The sequence below is a fragment of the Catharus ustulatus genome, chromosome 1, assembly GCF_009819885.2.
Source record: "Catharus ustulatus isolate bCatUst1 chromosome 1, bCatUst1.pri.v2, whole genome shotgun sequence".
Lineage (NCBI taxonomy): Eukaryota > Metazoa > Chordata > Aves > Passeriformes > Turdidae > Catharus > Catharus ustulatus.
In genome coordinates this window covers 120,318,601-120,334,490 of record NC_046221.1, presented here as the reverse complement: position 1 = coordinate 120,334,490, position 15,890 = coordinate 120,318,601, and the positions used below count along the sequence as shown (strand labels likewise).

General features: G+C 38.9%; 1 protein-coding gene across 1 annotated transcript; it reads right to left on the bottom strand.

Moving 5' to 3' along the window:
- Positions 1–7,616: 7,616 nt before the first annotated feature.
- On the bottom strand, positions 7,617–15,877 carry MRPL15 (mitochondrial ribosomal protein L15). Its single transcript, XM_033064373.2, has 5 exons — positions 15,729–15,877; positions 14,692–14,849; positions 12,161–12,326; positions 11,571–11,694; positions 7,617–10,289 (listed from the first exon to the last, which is right to left on the bottom strand). The coding sequence occupies exons 1-5, from the start codon at positions 15,825–15,827 to the stop codon at positions 9,952–9,954; spliced, it is 885 nt and encodes a 294-aa protein (XP_032920264.1). The 5' UTR covers positions 15,828–15,877; the 3' UTR covers positions 7,617–9,951.
- Positions 15,878–15,890: the final 13 nt, after the last annotated feature.

The following is a 15,890-nucleotide window of genomic DNA, read 5'->3' as shown; positions in this document are numbered from 1 at the left end:
CCCCTAACCAGTGGGATTGGGGAAAGGCTTTCAAGAGTGAAAAAAGAACTTGTGAGTTGAGATAAAGGCTTTAATAGGGAAACAAAAAGTCATGCACAGAAGCAAAGCAAAACAAGAAATTGATTCAGTGCTTCCCACGGGCAGACAGATGTTTAGCCATCTCCAGGAGAGCGAGGTCCCATCACATAATGGTGACTTGGGAAGACAAACACCATCACTTCAAATGCCTCCCTGCTTCCTCCTTCTTCCTCCCACTTTATACAATAAAGATGATGCTACATGGTCTGGAGTATCCCTTCGGTCAGTTGGGGTCACCTGTCCTGACTGTGTCGCCTCCCACCCTACCATGCATTCCCAGTCTCCTCACCAGTATGGCAGTACAAAAAGCAGAAAAGGGAGTAACAAAAACATCTCTGTATTATCATCACTGTGTTCAGTGCAAATCCAAAACAGAGCCTCACACCAGCCACTGTGAAGAAAATTAACTCTATCCCAACCAAAATCAGCACACCTTGGCTCTGCCTACACATGCTCCCAATGTCTGCACTGCTGAAGCTCCACACCAGATGTTATTTTGGAGCAGACATATGGACCTGGACCTACCCTTGGGCACCTGCTACTTTGGTTCTACTGCTACCAGTGCAAGAGCACAGGGCTGACAAAGACTGAGTCTCTGAGTAGGTTTTCCAGAGATGATGTCTACCAGTACATGGAGACGGAGCTCTAACAGATACCCTGCTTTTTTTGTGCCTACTTATTGGATACTAAAGAACCTTATTTTTCCGCTTTGCTCTGAACAAAGGCAGGAATCCTGCACTTGGGGTGTGAAATAATGAAAACAATTGGCTTAGTCCAACCAATTAACAAAATCTCCATTACCTAACAAAAAAAAGGGAGGGTAATTACTATATAAAGAACTCCTTATAAACTCAAGGATCACATTTAAGGTCTTCAGGTCTTCAGAGTCCCCAGTATTTCTCTTTCAACATGAATAATTTGAAGTCTATTACTTACCCTTGGTCATAGCCATGTTTACCTGTTCTGTGGTTCTTGTTAAGATTAATTAGTTAATTAAAATTAAGTTTAGAAGTTAGGTTTTGTGAATTTTAAAAATAATTATTCAAAGTGACTATGTAAATGAACAGGTCTATAATCTTGTTTGTGAGAGACACCAAAGATGGCTGTGAGCACAAGTGAGAAAACAAAACTTTGGTCTCAGGGAAACAGTACTGGATGATGATTTTGAGACATGGAATTGGACCATCAGTTTTCAGAGGGGAAAAAATCTTCAGTGCATGTATGTGTTCTAGCAGTTCCGCTATTCTCATTCCTAGTGTCATAGCACCGTGAAGGGGAATTTGCCTTGGGCAATATGCTAGCCTTCTCTCCAGAGGCTCGTCCTATCAACAATAGTTAGCAGAGGAAAAATCAGTAGATTTTAAAATACAGAACCTTTATTTTTTATGCGCTAATTAGAAACATGCCACAGATACAGAATCAGACCAGAGCCATATGTAAAGTTCTAAGTGAGATATAAAAGATTATCTGAAGGAAAAAAAGCTTGCCTTTTCCGTTCAACAACACAGGGCTTGTGCAAGTTCCTAGTTATTTCACTCAGGAAGAATCAAAGTTTCCTTTCAGGCACAGAAAAACATTGAGCTCTGACTCTTGTGTAGTCAAACACAGTGTTAGTAGCAAACAGTCATGTTGTATCAACCTTATTTCCAGTACTTCATTTAAATGACAAGAGACATTTAAAAGACAAAATATTCTTCCAGTACCGAGGACTCCTCCAAGAAGGCTCTTTTAGGACTTCAGTATAGGGATTTGTGTGAAATCCATTAGTATAGGCAACCACTAAGATCCTCAGCAGCCTACTTTTGGAGTCAACATGGAAGGTAACTCCATTGGTTCAGGTTGGGGGGGCTGTTTTCCTAAAGTGATATGTCTACTCCTTTTGGTAAAGATTAAAAGCAATTCTCATCAATATGTTATACTCTTGAAATGCTAGTCTACATAACCAAAGAAAGCATTCTGAAAGAGTCTTTTAGCTAGATTTTACTCTTCCTCATTAATATGCAATTTGCTGAGGCCCAGAACTCAGAGCAGTTCCAGCAGGATCTGCAACGATGATGGAGCACACAGTGCTTTCCAGGTGGCAGCCTAATTGTAAGATGCTACCTCTGGTCAGCAGACATCTGCAGGAAGAAAATTTTGCAACTCAGAGAATATCCCACTACATTAGATTTTGGATTCTTTAACACAGGATGAGCAAAAATAATGCAAATACTGCCAGTCAGGCATTATTTTATTAAGTCAAAAAGCATGATGTTCTGATCTTGATTGCAATCAGCCACCTCAGATTGCTCAGCACAGCTGGCATGAACAGCTCCCAGGAGACTACACACAAAATCCCCTACATCAGGTGTGAACAAGCCTGCAAGCTAGCTGAACTCCATCTTCAGAAGAGCAGAAACAATGAAAACAAAGGCCAAAAAATACGATGAAATAAACTAACTATTCACTTTGAATTTAAACCCTCCAGACCTAGAAAAGAGTGAATAGAGACTGAACCAGTGAATTCCCATAGGAATAAATACGTCTGGTCACTAGGTGTCAGCCTTGCCTCTACGAGGAGGACACCGGACCTTCTCCCTGTCCCCACCAAGCAGATGCAACTCTCAGCACTACAAATTACCGTAGCAGTCTCGTAATGAGGGGAGAGGAGCAGATGGAGAAGGATATTTGTGCGGGGTGCTTGTGTACCTGGTAGTATCATATCTGTTACCCTCACGTCTGGATGCTGGAAACAAAGATTTCATGCTGAGGAGATGTGATTGGATATCACCTGCAGAGAAATTATGCTCTCTAACAATGAAAATATCAGCAGGGTATTAGCAATGAATGAGTAAGTGTTTTGCAAGCCTCACAGTATTTACTGTTTATCCTAGAGCACCAGTTTCTGGAATACTGCCATCACATGAAAATGCTGGCTCCCACTTCTTAATTTGCTTCTAGTGTTGCTGGATACAGGAACAATGCTTGGAAACAAGATTCCTGCAGAGCTGAAAACTCTAAGGACAAAAAAGAAAACCTAAAACGTATATATTCTTTAAATAATTTCTTGCCTACTTATGGTTCATAACATTATAGTTACAAAAAAAAAAAAAATTAAACAAGGAGCAGAATTTCAGCGGCGTTGAAGAATACTCCTATGTTTCTGACTTTGGAAACTCTTCAGGCAGATTTTCATACCTTGATTCTCATGTTAACAGGTCTCCAAAATTATTTTTATTTTGGTCCTGGCCTCCTATAGTAGTACAAGTGTGTGTCACTGCCCATGGTGGGCTGCTGCCATTGCAGTTTCCCTGTATGCCACAAGCAAAGGCATCCAGCTCAGTCAAGAACAACAACTGGAATTGGAACAGCATGCAGTTTTCACAAGATGCAGCAAAAATGACTTGACAGGTTTTTACCTCCCATTTTCTTCTTAGGTTCTCTTAATGGACAAACTTTCCCACAAACACAAAATCAGAGCACCAGTGCTTCAGTCTCCTCAGAGACATACAAATGGATGCAGAAAAACTGACCCAGGCAGAATCTTACTACATAATCACATCCTCACTACGGTAATTCATTTCATGATTGTCCCACAGCAAACACCTGTCTTTAATGATGAACTTAGAAGGGCTGGAGCCTTCCAAAAACAACAATAACAACAAAGCCCAACAACAAAATCACAATTAGCTTAGACATTTTACCCTGAAGTCAGGGCAGCAACATCACATCACCCCAGTCCAACATAAATCCAGTAGAATAATATTTTGTCTGGAACAGTTTCAAGCCTAGTACATGGCCCATACTCAGACTGCCTGCTGCAATAAGTGCAATGGCCTTGCCAAGTAAAAAAGAAAGGAAAAACAAAAAAATAAAAAGAGGGGATAAACGATTGCCTGTGCACAAAAACCAAGCACATGAGCACCAAGTCTGTGTTTTATATGAACATCACAAGCTGTCACAGTAGCTGTAGAGGGTACCCTATGACACATACTGGATGCATCTTCTCAGATAGCAGTGAGACAACATCTGTGTTTAAACATTTCAGTCACCTTCTTGAGCCATTACAAGCAGCACTTGTGAAGCAGACACCTCAAAAGAGGCATCATCCTGCTCTGTCACTTTTTTTTTTTGCAAATGGAAATGAGTCTAATTCCTATACTTTGCTTATAGAGTGAATATATACATTAGAACTAGCACAAACATCAGCCTGTATTGCGCAAGGGTCAAAGAAAGCAGGCAAATTTTGAGTGGAAATATGAGTGCAGGGCTGGGAACTGGGAATCATCCACCTTGAAAGTCAGAGGCTGTCAGGTGGGGATGTTACCCATTTCTGTATCCTGGAGAAGCTGCTGTCTCCAATAGTTTTAAAATAACACTGACTTTGCCAGCATCTCATCTCTTATGGCATCAATATATCCTCTAGGTTGCTTTTTTCACTAAGCAATCTTAAAAGCATAATTATTTTCAAAGACAAATATGACCACATCAGGTTCCCTAAGTTCCCAATGGCAAGCTAAGCAACACACACTGGCAATATGTTGATCCTGTGGAGAAATTCTGACCATTAACTTCAAACATCTTGGGTCACTGAAAACAAAGAGGGGAATTCAGCTCCAGACACTGAAATTTAGGGTGCATGCAAGAGTGCTATGTTATAACTCCTGTCACAGTCAGTGGAGTCTAGAGTGCTACCGAATTGCTTGGATGTCTGCTCCAAGCTGAACATGGTTTTTCTCTAGGCCCTAGATACTGACAGAACCAACTGCATTTCTACAAAAGCAGCGAGACTCCTATGAGAGGAGCTTGAAGTGCATTTTACATGTAAGCAATGTAAATTTAGACCTGCATTGATTTTGAAATCGACACAATACCTCACTATAACTTTATAAGGAACTTGGATTCCAAGTTTTGAAACACTGAACCATATTAGCTACATTCAACTAAAAATACATCTCCATTGTCAGATATCAAGTGAATTATTCTTAATTTAAGGTACTCCGCACAGGGGGCAAACCACACCAGCATCACAAAACCCCCTAGAGAACTAGTTTACTATAAATTTATACATCACCTTACTTTTTATAGGCCACTCTATGTCCACAAACTTCTAGCTATTATTACCTGCCCAAGGAATAAAAAATGTCAGATTTTTAGGCTAAATATGGACTAATCTGCTCATACTTACAGACTAAAGCCCAGACAGGACGATGCTACCATGAGACAGATTGAATCGAACAGAGGCTGAATAAAAGTGCAAGGAGAGATTTGGCATTGGTCCACTTAATGGAAAATGGCCTATCTTTTCATACTGGTATCTAGTGTGTGCAATTCTGATTTAAGTGCACAGGCACTCTTCTAGGAGTGTTCATTGACTAATAAACACCAAATCCATTGCACAAAGAGCCCTCCAAGTTGCTTGGCACGTGGCTTGGAATCTACAAGGTTAACAAGTAAACAACATTGCTGTTGACATTTTTAACAACAAAAGCAACACCAGTCCAGGAAACTCTAACCAACCTCCCCAACCCCCCCCCATATAAACAGATGCAGGAATGATCAACACTTTTCCTGCTCCAGAGGCACATAAAACAACCAGATTTTCAAACCCAGAGTAGGCCAGACAGGATGACACTGTGAGAATGATTGAGCCCTGTAGTTCCCACCACTGTGATGGGAAAGGTGAGAAGAGACCTTGGGAAGATGCAGATGCTTCAGAGGGAATATAAAGCACAGGAGACAGAATACATCTGAGGATAGCTCGCTTCCACTGAGAAACCATACTTCCTTAGACAATGCTTCTGCTTATTTCTGCTACAAAAGACCAAGATGAGCCACCTGGGTGGGAGATAAAGGAGTTTTAAAAGTTCATGGTTTTCCTCTAATGGACAACAACCCTGACACACTTGAACCTCTTTTCATAGACTAAACCATAACCTTAAACTGAAGCACAGACTGTGAGTTATGTAAAATTATTTCTTCCTGATCACATTTTAAGAAAACTTTAAAACATAACTGTGCATATAGAATATTAAACTGGACATTTTGGATATACAGAGAATGTTTCTTATTTTAGATATACATATACATAACAGTTAAATATTCAAAATATAGGACTTGTGCAACAATTTAAAATTGCTTGCAGAATTTGTGTTAAAACAGTGCAAAATTAGTTTTGCATTAGCATTTAAGGTTTTAATATAATAAATAATAGAAAATATAAATAATAGTAGAAAATAATAAAATAGCAATGAGAAGCTATCTTTGCAATTGATCACCTTTATATGACTTCCTGGAGGACTAACATCAATTATGCTTCTGTGTCAAAACAATGCTGGCACACTGCCAGTGAAGATTCAGATTAGGGCCACTAATTTATTCCTTTTTGAAATTGGTGGATTGTACAATCAACTTTTGACTGTTAAACACAAATTCTATAAGAAGTATAATGAAGCCATGTCATCACTGTTGTACATATGAGAGAAGGGAAAACATTTTAATCTACTTCATTTTGAGTCTGCAGTCAGCCACCTGTAAGTACAGCATTGACTGGCTGCAGTCAGTAGAAACAGGTGATTTCTAATTACCCCAGTATGAAACGAGGTATTTTGTTTACAGACCGTTACTTAGATTGCAGTCTCAGATCTGTAATCAGTTTTATCAAGTAAGCATTCAGAAGTATGATATTGCTGATAAAAATTTACTTGGCTTCAGCATTTTGTGACACAAACAAAAGCTCCTTTTCTTCAGCTACCCTATAATACTTTTCCACCTACAGCAGATTGGGTACTTCTTGCTGTGTCACACGTTGTTGGACATGAAAAACCCCTGTCAAAACAGGATATCCAACACAATCCTTTATGTTATAACATAAAAACATGGTCCATGTACCTAAGTAATGAGAATGGCTTTAGAGGCCAGCATTGGCTTAGTCTTGCACCAGTAAACCTGACACACAAACAACAGTCCTTTGGGACATTGTTTATTATGGATTTATTAGAAACCTTGTCAATAACTTACTTGTACTTTTGATAATTCTGTATTTGGTTGCTAGGAGACTTGTGTTCCTGATGAGATAAAATGAACAGGAAATCCTCTACAGCCTTGTGACTTTTTGCACTAGTAAATAAAAATTCAAACAACTGATAAAAAATACTGGCTACTGTTAACAGAAGTGAGAAAAACGACAAGCATTGCATATTTTAAATAAAGAAACATATAGCCCTTTTTTGCCCTCTCCAATTATAAGATGATAAAAGATCACCTATATAAAATAGAATGACCGGATTTTGTGGAACGTGGCTGTTTTGGCTCCAAGGTATTTGTAGTGTTGTAGTATCAGAGCCAGGATACAGCTGCCTTGTGACTAAGACATCGTTCACTGAATAAGTGCTATCCAATCCCTCAACGTCACCAGACATCTGTTTCCTGTTTTCATTCTTTCTTTCACTGTTATCATTTCATCCAAGTTACCCTTTCACCTGAAAACCATTTAGAAACCTACAGAAATCAGTGTGTGCACGCATGTGTGTATCAAAGAAGTTGATTCAGAAAAAAAGTTGCTGAGAGCAATTTGTTCATTTTAATACAAAGAACAGAAATGGAAACAAACTTGCCTTCCCCCGTCTTCTCCTCCCCAAAATACACAATGATACATAAACACTTTTGTCTTCTGGTCTTCACTAATATGACTAACTTCCTTCTTTACTTCCAGTTAAGTAGCTTTCCTGTTGAGTACCACCACCTCCACAAAATACAATTGTGAATTGATTCATAAAAACAGAAACATTATGGCACAAATAAGGGAAGGCAATAAATACTCTTCCCCCTCTCCAACTCCTTCCCAAATGGAGGCAGTAGTAATATTGTTATTGTAAAGTTATTGTAATAACAAAAACTTGAAAAAAAAAAGAAAAATAAAAAAGTATTGCTTGTCATTTAAGGTTTCAAACCAACAATCATCAGGATGCAGAACAGGATACATCTAAAGTGAGAAAGTTATTTACTTCACATTCAAGTTAACACCAACTGTACTTTTTTTGGCACACAGTATTACTCTTAATGTGCCAAGAGAGTGTTGGGCACCTTTCAAAATATGAATGTTAATGCCACTAAAACAAAATTCCTGCTATTCATAGTCCAATTTTATATTGCTGTTGTTTTGCTATGTTTCACCTATACTTAAACCCCATACCGACAGCATTTAACACACATTAACAAGGAACAATGGAAGTTGAAGAGTAACTTGTCAAAATGTACTGACTTTCTATTCTTAATCTCTTTATTTCAGATTATTTTATCAGAATGAGAAGACTTGTTTTGTGATTACATACGGTCATATTAACTGATAAGGCAGGTTGTTGAGTGAAGGAAAAATCTGGGCTGGTTGACAAACACCAACAAAAATTCATCCGTTTCATTTTATTGTCTGAAAGAAAAAGAAGATTCTTCCTAAATCCTCCCCTATTGAGGTTTACCAGCAAAATACAGATGTCATATAGGAGAAAGAGGAGATTCTAGCACACAGAGGACTTTCCCTATGAGATGGGATGGTTTGGCAGCTGCAGGAAACTCTAAGTAGCATTTCCAAAGGCACATGAAAATTGGAAAGCAAGATGACTTCTCATGTTCTGGTCTCCTGGACTGTTTCCTGCATTCTTATACTCAAATCATGACTATTTTAAAGCCAAATTCAGCTCCCACTAAACCACATAATTATGAAGCAGCTCATTAACTTCCAAGCAGTCAGAGCACATTCTGATACACTACCTTGGTCTCCCCTCTCATCCTTCTTTACTGTCTGGATCACTGTCTCAAATGCCCAATCATAAGCTTCCACACAAAACCTACAATACTCTTGCATAGTAATAATGCAGTATTCTGGAGAGACTGATAAAACAAACCTTTGTTGAATAGCATTTTTCAAGACTTAAGCTCGATTAAAAAGCAATTAAAATACTGTTTCCCATAAACACGATTTGTTCATAACTTTTCACAACATTTAAATTCATTTGTCCAGTCACATATCTGTGATCAAGCTGAAAGCTGAATTCTAACTGTGTACATTGTTCATCACATCCCCATCCTTCATAACCACATCCCCATCCTTGACTCCAGATTCTCCTATGCATTTTTATTAATAAGATTACATTTGTGTCAGGACAAGTTTCAAATTCAGTTTGAATAGTAAAAGCCACTGAACCAAGACAGTTACCTTCCCCCCCAGTCCCAAATTTAGACAGAAAGTTATTTTCTGTCTTCTTCAATTACATAAGAAGAAATAAAAGAAAAATCAAGATTTCTCAAGCTTCAGTGCTACCGATGGTAATGCAAAATCCGAAACATAGATATGGAACTGAAGAGGTTAATGCAATCTTTAGTACATTTTTATTTCTTTTATTTTCTCGTTCTTTTTATTTTTCCCATATCAAAAATATCTCTTAGAGCTATTCAAGACGTTTTCTAGAACTTATAATTTTATGCAATACGACTGTAAAACTAATTTTAGTTTTGTACAGTCATGTTTCCGATTTTAAACTGGGGCGGGAAATCTAAACTAATTATTAGGTCAAATGACTCTTTGGAATTATCCTCTGAAACAAATGCAACACCAAAACCTTTTGTCTGAAAAAATAACTGGCAACCATTGGAAGAGAAAGTGCTCAGACCCACATTTTATGTCAGACTCCACATTGTTTTCAAATGTTAAGACTTCTGATACACTCTATTATGCCAATAAAAAAGTTGAGAGCTACACCAGAAGACTGCATGAAGAAAAGATGTTTTTTCCTAGTATAATAGGAGTCTTAAAAACAAACAAACACACACTACTTCTATCCATTATTTCATACCCAGATGTTTCCTGTACACCTGCAATTGTGTCCAATCCTGAATTCATGAGCTGTAGTATTTCAACAGACTCTCATCAGTTGGTTTTAGAATTTTCTTGTCTGCCAGGTTTACAATCCATCCTGGAGCAAGACCAAAAAATATCTGTCTAGGATCCTTGCGTGCACTTAACATCTTAAAGAGTTCGTCCTTGGTTATGTCTGGTAAGACATAGCCATATTTCTTGGCAAGTTCCAGCCTGGCTTCTGCAACCTTAGATGGATCTGCCAGGTAGCCCCGATTCCTGGGATCTGTGTAGTAACGGACGAGGTCTTCAGGTGGGAGCATTCGCTTTGGGATAGGTTTGCCACGCAGGAAAAATACCACTGGCTTGCATAAAATTTCTGTAGGCAAACATGAGAGAAGATTAGTGACTACAACTCATAACAGATTTAAAGACATTAAAAGACATTGTCTCATTTTGTACTAAACTAAATACTACATTGACATAAAAAATACCAAGCAAAAAATCTAATCTCAAGAATATTCTTGTTCAGAATGAAATAGTGGTTTGCACGTTTCACTTAACCACACAAACAACTCTATTTTAAGTGATATTTATAGTGTCAATCTGGAGGAGTTGCTACTTCTAATACATTTAGAATCCCTACTTGGGAAAGACAACCATAATTAAGATTATTTAAATCACTATTTCCAGGTTTGAAACAATGCATTTGAATCACTACTTACACAGTCACTAACTAATGTCAAATTTGGTGTTTTTATAAGCATTTTTAAAAAAGTATCAATGGCACATGCCTCTATTTAGTCCTTTGTAGGAATATCCTCTCTTCCTCAAATTTGACTGATTTTGGCAAATTATATTCCAGAACCTTCAAACCTTACTATTTTTATTATTTTGTGAAATGGAAAACAAAAAAAAAATCCCCAAACTTGTATCACACCAGGGTAACATATTTTGCACACAAAAAATGTCTATTCCTCTTCTTCTCAGCCTCATTTACACATGAAAGCCGCATTATTGTCAATAAAAACTGCATGAATGAATGTTAGGCAGGATGCAGCCTCAAGCAAAGCAAAGCCTCATTCTTCAGTGAAAGTGTTCTGAAAACAATAGCCATTTTAACAGGAATGATTCTGAGCTTCTGTAACTTACTTCCTCACTTTAAGTGGAAAAGCATTTTAAATTAAAAATATAAACGTCTACAGTGTTTTCTAAATCTATTTTTTCCTGAGTTTTCTTAGTGCTATTAAACATGGGAAACAGAAGACAAAAATTCAGCGAAACAATATTTTTAGTTCCTCTATTTACAATGCTCTTCAGATTTCCTTAACTGGTAGATTGGTACATGACTACTAACACTGGAAGGACTAAACAGGTGAATACTTAAAATAGGCAAACTTGAGGATGCATTATCATTCATCATTGAGAGCTGGAACTAGATGACCTTTAAGGTCCCTCCCAACCCAAAGTATTCTATAATTCTATAAATTATAAAACTATAAATTATTAAATTATAAATTATACATGTAACTGTTTTTGAAGCTCTTAGAAGCTGATGACTTACTACTAAGAACTGTGTTTGGAAATTTGATTTGGATCATTTACTCCTTGCATGATCAAAAAATTTAAAAAAGGGGCAGAAATTATAAGAAGTTCTTACCCAAACTCCTTGGGTCATAGAACGATGTTGTTACTACGCCTCCATTTTTTTCTATGGCTGCAATTGCTAATTCAGATGCTCTCTGCACTTCAATATTTACTTTTGCTGCAAAAATATCAGCACCCTGTAAATTTCAACACATATTACAGTAACATTAAAATGAGTATTTTAAGACATATATTTATTCTTCTCTGAAAACTTGTAAGGAACATTAAATCCCACAAAACGTTTTGAATTATCTGTTCCCTGCACCAAGACAGATAACCAAATTGCTCTCAGTCACTTGGGTTGAATTAAAAAAACCAAACCCTTCAATTTCCAATATATTCATACTTTCTTCAGTACATTTTAGTTTTCTGTTGTAAAATACTTCTTCGGCCTTTTGTTAACTCTCCTTAACTCTCATTTCTGCAGTCCCTTGGGTATGAAGCCATCCTCCCAAGTTCTATTTTGCTGACACACAGTGCCCTCTAGTGGATTTATGATCCCGAAAAATCCCACGACAAACTAATCCGGAGAATCCAAGACGCTTCCAAAACATGGGAATGACAAACTGAAAGCCTGAAGTACCAAGTGTGCTGTCTGCATACCTCCTCCACCAGCTGGACACCGTAATCCCTCTTGAGAGGCTGCACTGTCACACCTCTGGCATTAGTGAGCTGGGTTAAGTCAATCGGCTGCGAGGGGTCGACTCTGCCCAAATCAATCAGGTACTGCAGCCTCTGAAGACTCAGAGGTTGGTACTGACGTCTGAGGCTGGGGAAAGAAAAAACCAGAAACAAACAACTCAAACAAAACAATGAGAAATTTACAAAACTGAAGTTTTGATAGCAATTGGTCAACTGAGATATTCTGTTTTTCATCTGTTCCTAAACAAAAAAAAAAAAATACTAAGACATTACAGTGTCAACATTTCTTGGCAAACCAACAAGGTTGTAAATAACTACCACACTCCAACTGAGTCCACCTTGGGTTGACAGACAGTAAAAAACCAAACACCTCCTCCCGTACAAACTTAGTCAAAGACTATCAGCAAAATTCTGTATATGCATAGCTTACATAAAACAAGATTTTCTGATCCATTACCACTGTACTCAACATCTCAAAGTTTTGAAAGGAATCTCCCTCAGAACACCATCAAGGAAGAGAAATATTGAGGAAAATATGTATTAACCCACATTCCCCAAAGGGAGCTGGAATCTCTTGTCAACAGCCATTGGCTTCAGCAGAACCTGCTCCTGTTTTTTCTCAATTTCTTACTTTATTGTACAAACCAATCCCTAGCACAGTTTTCCAACGCCAGAGTCTATTCTTGTCTATGCTGATACCCAAAATTTTCTCCTACAATCCGTTTGATGGCTTCCATCAGAAGTCTCTGAATGGCAGCTCAAAAATTGGGAAGCAGCTGATCTCTGTTACTGGCAAGCCACATAAGACAAGTAACATGAATTTGTGGTGTCAGACAGCCCTTTACAGAGAAAAAGTTCAAGAAGTGGAAGCAGAAGGAGCAGTGAGGTGAAGATAAACAGGCAGAGACATTGTCCAGCTTGCTAGCCCCTGCCCCAACAGCATCACTGGAGTGCACTTACAGCGCTCACCACAGGAACAATTACAGCAGCCTGACATTGAAACTTGGTAGATTATATCGAAAATACAGAGAAGGTTTTTTTCTTTTCTTGCTGTCAGATGTTGTTAAAAACAGTAAGATCCCAATAATCTGTTGTTGCAGCAAGAGGCAGGATTTTTGCTGTTGGTTATTGATGAACTTGCGACCACTATTAACATAAGAAGCTGAGTGTCCGTATTCTGCAGCATTTCCTTTGCAGGATTTTGGATTTACACTCTGCCTTCAGCTATTGAAAGTGCTTCTTGTTTACTTTTATAACAATTTAGTAAACAGGAGGAAACAACAGTACCTGGAAATAGAATTTGAATCACATTTCAAAACTTAAGACTCAGAGGAAACACTTTAACAACTGGGACAAGTCTCTAAGTTTTACTGTATGCATTATGAATGGAAATATAAAAACGCTCAGCTATTTAATGAAGTGGTATCAGGAAATGGAACATGAAATCAAGTCTAACAATTCACAAATATGCATTAATCTTTTCATCCTTGAACTGTCTGCTTGGTGTAGCAGGCTTTTGTTACTACTGCCTGTAACAGCCTTGTATGGACACAGGAGTTTGCAAGACCAGACCAAAAAGCAACAAAATGGTTGCTGACCCAGGTAACACAAATGTTATCTGATGAAAAAAAAAAAATCCAGCCTTTAAAAAAACCTCAAATAAATATAAAAAATTAAACAAAATTTTTCAATTAGCAATATAAGTGAAGGAAATTTGGAAAATGTTGACATACATCTCTCCAAGTAAGAACAGTGACTGGAGAAAAGACATGTTAGAAGAATAACCTTAAACATTAAAAAGGTGGAAAGAGGACACGATACAAACAAGTACAATATGAAAAAAGGACAGAAGTATTAAACAAGGCAAAATGCCCAAGGAGAACAAGGGTGAAAGGTGATTTAATGCCTCATCCAGTAGATCTGGTATTAAAGAGCTTGTTAGGATCCTAGAAGGAACAGGCGGGGCAGACAGACAAACATCACAATGTCAGAGGGCTGACATGGTAGACCCATGAAGAAAAGCAGAATTGTTTGGCTGGCAGCAGATCAGAGCTTCTGGTGAATAAAGTGAGGACAAACAACAAAGCAAGGCTTTGAATTACACTTCCATGCCCAACGTCCTCACTCCAGTCACTGGGACTGTTCCCAGTCAGTTACTGGGTTATGAGGCAAAAAGAAAAACAAGCGGGAAAGAAGGAATAGTTTCAGAGGACAAACTCACTCAGCTGGAAGAGGAGTAACCTGCTACACATGAAGGATTATGAAGGTGAAGAGCGTAAATATGCAGATGTGTAACACAGGAAATAATTAATTAAAATAATCATACAAGAAATGGGAGATTCTTCTGGTAAAGCAGCTAAAAACCTGAGAGGAATTTGAGAAACCAAAATTTTTCAGTCCGGCCTGTTTCAGCATGTTAGATTCTTGCTTCAGGAGAAAAATCAAGAAAAGCAGACAATGATTAATTTCCAAGTAAACATTTAGAAACTTACCTATGTCCCTCATTAAATCCGTATTTTGGTATGGCCAAGTAAAATGGAGTTTGACCACCCTCAAAGCCTAATCTGGGGCGATTCCCTCTTTGTCTTTCTCCCTTGTGACCTCGGCCACACTTCCTACCTCCGTATCTTCCACGGCCACGTCTTCTTTCCTTCAAAACAATCAGTGAAACATTTAGACAACTATTCCAGAGACCAGTACCGAGAAAACATTTGATTTCAGAGATATAAACAACTGAGCAAAATGCTGATTCTTGAGGAAAAACTGATAGATTTTTTCTAAGTGAAAAAATAGAAAAGCAGTCAACGTGATTTTTGCAGAGCACAGTTTCAGGCTAGTACCACAAATAGCGTGTGGACAAGTCAGCTTCCTTTGGTGGCAGAGATGGCCGAGTCTAGCACAAAACTGCACTTGAATTCTGTACTATTTAGTAGCTTTAGGGAGTCTTCCGCATTTTTAGGACAGCGCTGCTTGCTATTCCCTTCTCTGTTCCTACGGTTTCAGCCTTTGAACCTCATCTCCCTGTTCACTAATATCCCCCCCAAACCACAAGGGTTTCTTCCTGTTTTCTTTTCGTAATTTCTCTACCACTCTATATGGAGACAAATCATAGGTTTGTTTTTGAGAAATAGTAGCAAGAATGTTAGTTGGCATCACATTATTTTTCTTTGTAAACCTTCTAACCTTCCATTTCCAAACATATTATTCCATCTCATAAACATCTTTTAGGATTCCCCTCCAGCCCCAGCAAAGGCCCCGAGGTTCAGCAAGCAGCACTCATCGGCCAGCTCTCTGTGGCGATGGCCACACACACGGGCCACAAGGCAAGCAAGGGGCAAGCGGCGGGCCAACACACACATACAGCAGGGCCATCCAGTCCTCTGCCTTTCCACGCCTATTCTGGCCAGGCCGCTCTCCAGGTCGTGCCAGGATGATGTCCTTCTGACAACCCTGGGGGCAAACCACGCCGGGACGCTGCCGCGGCACAGTCCTACCGCCAGGGCCCACCCGGCAAGCTGCAGGCACTCACCCGCTTTTTGGAGCCGGGGTTGGGCCTTAAGTTGGCCAGGCTGACCCTGGGCAGCGAGCGCAGCAGCTCCAGGGCCCGGTTCGCGCCGTTCCCGCTCATGGCCGCTCCCTGCCAAGGGCGCCCGCGGGGTTCACGCCCGGCCGCGCCGCTTTACGGCAGCGC